This window comes from Limulus polyphemus, unplaced genomic scaffold (assembly GCF_000517525.1).
Source record: "Limulus polyphemus unplaced genomic scaffold, Limulus_polyphemus-2.1.2 Scaffold1038, whole genome shotgun sequence".
Lineage (NCBI taxonomy): Eukaryota > Metazoa > Arthropoda > Merostomata > Xiphosura > Limulidae > Limulus > Limulus polyphemus.
The window spans coordinates 223,205-228,529 of NW_013666648.1; the positions used below are offsets into that span (position 1 = coordinate 223,205).

Here is a 5,325-nt window from a genome sequence, read left to right on the forward strand (position 1 = left end):
CAATTTAAAAGTTATAGCATGAAAACTATAACAAGCACAAACTGGTTACGAAGTCAGTCCCAAGGAACCGAGCCTGGGTTAAAAGGGTTAAACATTTTTGGAAATATTGCCTTGAAATTTTCTTACGTCAAATTTACAAAATTTGTTGAAAAGTTTATACGTGGTAATACACTAAGCTAATCATTCTTCTTCACATAAATCTTAATCATGCTTGAATTGTCACTACCATACGATTTGTTTCTTCAAACCTTTGCTTCTTCCTCTTCTGATTCACACAACATGTCATCATCCATTGCATGGGTTATGCAACAGTTTTTGAAAACTTTTAATGAGGCCTCAATGCAGTGGTAGCTTCTACTAAGATATCTTACAAAATTGAACATGCACGAATATAATGCGAGGTCAGTTTTTTGGGAAGTATTTGAAGGGAAAAGGAGTGCAAATTATATTTGGGCAAATACGATAAACTCTTAAATAATTGCAAAAGACTAGTACTTTTTTTGAATTGATTATATAGTTATACACTTTTAATACATTAATATTATCAACAAAAGATAATAAACACCAATTTTAAGCCTGCAACTGATCTCTATATCAGCCATCAATACCAGTTTGATCTAAATAATTCCCCAATGTAGCAATATATGAAGTAAGAGCTGAAGAGCTTGGGAATTTACAAACTCCTAAAGTAAAAAAAGGAAATATTTAGAAAAAGTTATTTACATCAAGAACCAAAATTTGATTATAATATTCCAAATAAAATAAGATCACTATTTTGGGAAAATTATATGTATGAAATCAACATTAAAGAATGAATAACTAATAATTGATGAACCTGAAAGTGTATTTATAGTATAAACATGAATATGTAACATTACAAATATTTAAAATATTAATTATATTGTTAATATACATTTAGAATCTTTTATATCCAATATGGTTTTTTATGTATAATTATTAATGTATTTATAATAATTAGCTTCACTTCATAAATCAAACTTGAGTAAATCTCTGTGAATCATAATGTCTATTGTAAATTTTTTCTTCAATTTTCAGTAAAGTTTTTAAATTAAAAATTCTTTACTATGTTGATTTTTTTGTCTGATATAATTTCATGTTCTGATCAGAGTTATGTTCTGTAAACAGGTTCATTATGAAACTTGCTCGTATGAATAGTAGAAGTGAAAATATCACAGATTGCTTAAACATACGGCTATTTTCTCGGGAAATTTTTGAAACATTTAGGATGAATCAATTACTGTATCCACAGTTTGTTTTTCTTTATTAGGCCTTACGAAGACTATATTGCAGTTGCAAACTATTTATACTTAATTAAGAGTATATATTTTTTAATATTATTCTCCATGATATAATGTACAATGTGGAAGAGTATGTATAAACTATGTTTTTATTTTGTTACCTTAATAAAATGAATAATTCTCACAAATTTTTATATTATATAAATGTAATTGATTTTTTTTATTGTTTACTGAAAACTAATTAGTACATTTACATTTTTAACTATTCACAATCAAGGGCTAGCATGACTGTGTTGTTAAAGAATACTGCTCTTCACAAGTGTTTCCTCCTTTATCAGAGTTGCAGGTTCATGATGTGCCAGTACGAGACACAATGCAGAAAAAGTAAATTACAGTGAAAGATCATGTAAAAAAACAGTAATTTTACACCGTATTCAACATTAAAAAATACGGTTATGCCATTATAAATTAGAAATGTAATGCAGTTTAAAAAAATAAAACTATTAACCCTAAAGTAACCCAAAACTTGGCAATGGGTGCTACCAGCTAGGTAGCCTTCCTTCCAGCTGGTGATTCAAAATTAGGGATAGTGCCAGGTAGCTTTGGTAACTTTATCATAACTCATAAACAAGAAATATAATGATCATGTGGCTGAAAATGTGAGCACGTTTCATAGTTACAGGAATCAAACTGAAGATGCTTAAATCACGAGGCAACTACCCTGATCACCAGACTCAAAGCTGAACAAACGTGAATTAATAAAATAGAATAATACATTATAATGACAATATTTTTACTTTTTGGATAGTTTGAATAATTGAAAACAGTAATAATCGGAAACACTAATTTTGATTAATTTATTGTTTTTTTTACATGACACTAATTGATGCTCATAGGTAATCAAGTTAATTGCCCTGCTCTATAATAATAACTTTTTTCTTTTAACATTTTGACACTTAACAGCATTCAGTTTATTGTGTTACCTTCCAGTTTTAAGCAGTATTGTGTAATTAAAACTTGATAATGAGGAACCCACTTTTTAGAAAATAAAACGTTGTAACTTTATAATAAAGTTTTTTCGTTATACAATCAAGCCATCTCAAAACTTTTAGTATTAAGTAATGTATTTCAATTAATTTAACTGCTTGTTTTGAGTTCAGATACTTTTTTTTTGTATTGCTAAATAACTCCTTGGGAAAAGAATACTAGATGTGAGTCTTCAAGTTTAGCTTTGTCTTGATTTTATGTGTTATAGATATTTCGCACTGTTTCTTTAACTTCTCTCTAATGTAGACATACCAGTGTTTTCAATTTTGAGAGTAGTTTTCAAATATAACAAAAATTCTTGGAAGTTGATTGTGAATTATACCTTTATCATCTTTATTTTAGGATATATTTATTTGAAAGACATTTCATGTTTTTTTTTTGTACATTTTAATATAGCAGGTGCTGAAGATTTCCATGAGAATGTTTGGGGGAGTGACTCTGGCTTTCATGATCTCACTCCCCCTATAAATGACGATTACCAGGAACACAGCCCACTTGGATATTTCATGAATCAGGAAAATCTTAGACATTTAAATGGTAATATTGATGCTCTTGATATTTTCTTGTAATGCTGATGTAAAATTTATGTATTTGTTGTTGATTGTGAATAACTCTATGTGTATGGACTTGGTCATTTTGACCAACCTTGTAACCACCACATAACCATGAAACTGTACATATTATGACCAATGTTCCCTCTCATTTTTTCCAATCCATGTGTGGAATGAATTTTTTTATGTGCACCAGTATCAAGGCAATGTGCATTACCAGTTTTGTGTGTGTGTGGGTGGGGGGGGGAGTATTTTTAGACCATTGACCCTATTGGATCATTAGGCTGCTTTGCACTGCTATCATTTGGTTATTTGGGCTTTAGGCCTATCAACTGCCAGGGTCATAAGGCCATCAACATGTTGAGACTCCTCACCATTACTGAGGATGTGTGTAGCACAGCTTAGAGGAAACACTGATTATAACTGAATTTATTAAGTGTATCTTCTAGTAAACATTACAAGTCTATTGTAAACAATTCAGATTTTTCAGTAAAATTTTTCAATAAAAATTTGTCTGTGAATTTACAAAGTCAGGCTAACTCGCGTTCTGACTAGTCTGAGTGCAAGGTGATTTTCATACTAAGAACAAAATTAATTATTCTTAAAGTTTTCAAGTTTCATTTGCCTAGCTTCTAGAATCTCCTAAATCAATGGCAAAGTGTTTTTAAGAAAAAGTTTGTATTTTATCTGTGATATTCTGGATAAGTATTTTCTGGTAATTTTTGCCGTAGACAGGAAATATTTTTCAAAAATTCCCCACTAAAGTTCCATAGAACATTACAATTCAAAGGAACTGAGTGACTTTGTATAAACAAAAATGTCGTTATGCATCTATACTGTAACAATTTAATGTTTATTTGATTTTATTTAATTTGTTTAAATTTATTTCACTACTGTAGTACAACACAAAGATTGTATGAACAAACTTATCTGGATTATTTTACGTTTGTGTTACTTCTTCATTCACACGGACTTTTTAATTGCAGCAGTAACATTTCACGTGCAGATACTGGTTTGACATTATTTTTATGTAAATATTAGTTATTTATAAAGGTGTAGCAATACGGCGATACGATTTATGTATCTTCACAAAATGTAGCAACAAGTCTTTTGTACAGAAAAAATCAGAATTTCTAATAAAGTATTTTTGCTAAAAATTAATGGTTCAATAAAGAAAGATGAGTATTGAGTACTACATGTTGTCTTCATTTCTTTTATCAAAAACATTACATTTAAGGTGTGAAGTACTTAAATAAGACAATGTCAGTAATATAGATAATAAATTACAGTCAAACTTTGTAACAAACCGTTGGTAAAACTTCTATATCTAGATATGTATCATATTGACTACCATTATGAGATACGCACCACTAGTTATTACTTTACTATAAAAGTGAAATGATCTCTCTCTCGAAATGATCTCTCTCTCTGAAAGCAGCAGTAGCTGGTTTCAGATAGTTGTAGCATAGAGTATGTATGTTCTGAATGAGATTAATAAACCAAGACCGATGTTATATCATTGCCTCATCGTGACTTGTAAGTAACTTTTGTGATAACATCTCTGTAGTTGAACACTATTATTAAAGAGGTTCATTACATCTTAACCAGGTTTATTGTGAATTTTCTGTGCAAAAATATGTAATTCAGTTAAACCATTTGTGTAATGTATTCCTTGTAGTTTCTTTACCCTGTCATATATCAGTTGTTCATTTTTATTTCATAGTTTTCTCATTTGTAAACAACAAAAATGAAAGCGTGATTTCCTTTTACGATTTTTTTAGAAACTTCACTTTTGAAAGGAGAAGACAACCAACAAGATACCCAAACTCTTATTCCCCCATTAGATGGCAGCACTGTGCCTCATGCCCAGCCTTCAAAGCAAGAATGCATGGAGGAAAGTCTAAAACACCATAACATAGATGATGATGATGAAGCGGATGAAGTTGCTTCAACAGTTAGTAACTTATCAGGCTTGTCTGACCTTTCAGGTCTCAGTGGTCAGGAGTGGAAATCGGTTTCAGGTATGAACTTAACTTTGAAACTGGTATTTTATTGTATATGTAGTTATGTGAATTGGATGCATCTAAAGATTACTCTTTCAAAACTGAAAAAGTTATTTAGGTCATATATGTATATATATATATATATATAGTGTTTTGAAACATTTATAGTTATAATTTTTGTATGGTTCCTGTTGGCACTTATTAATTTAGTTACTAACTGTTCTTGATTCTACAATGAAAGGAAGTACTCTGTCGTAATTAAAAGTAAACTTGATAAATCGGATAAACAGAGTAAAATTTATTGAAAGTACAATGTTTCACCAGGTAATATCGTACCTCACTGTTAAATTTAGCCAATCAAAGTTCAATGTACCCTTGTGCTGTATTATTATATATATATATATTTGTACTTTCAATTCATTCATTGTAGTTGACGTACCTGATGATGCCAGGTTAATCTGGTGA

At 29.9% G+C, this 5,325-nt stretch overlaps 1 protein-coding gene across 2 annotated transcripts in view; it reads left to right on the forward strand.

The window, feature by feature from the left end:
* The window catches only part of LOC106461819 (NAD-dependent protein deacetylase sirtuin-1-like), a 31,212-nt gene that overhangs the window by 4,389 nt on the left and 21,498 nt on the right, over positions 1–5,325 (forward strand). Inside the window, exons 2-3 of one of the 2 annotated variants that reach the window (XM_013921675.2) lie at positions 2,703–2,843; positions 4,639–4,878. In XM_013921675.2, the coding sequence (XP_013777129.1) occupies positions 2,813–2,843; positions 4,639–4,878 (271 nt within the window). In that variant the 5' untranslated portion in view covers positions 2,703–2,812. The remainder of the gene's footprint in view (positions 1–2,702; positions 2,844–4,638; positions 4,879–5,325) is intronic. The other variant, XM_013921674.2, reaches the window with a different exon arrangement.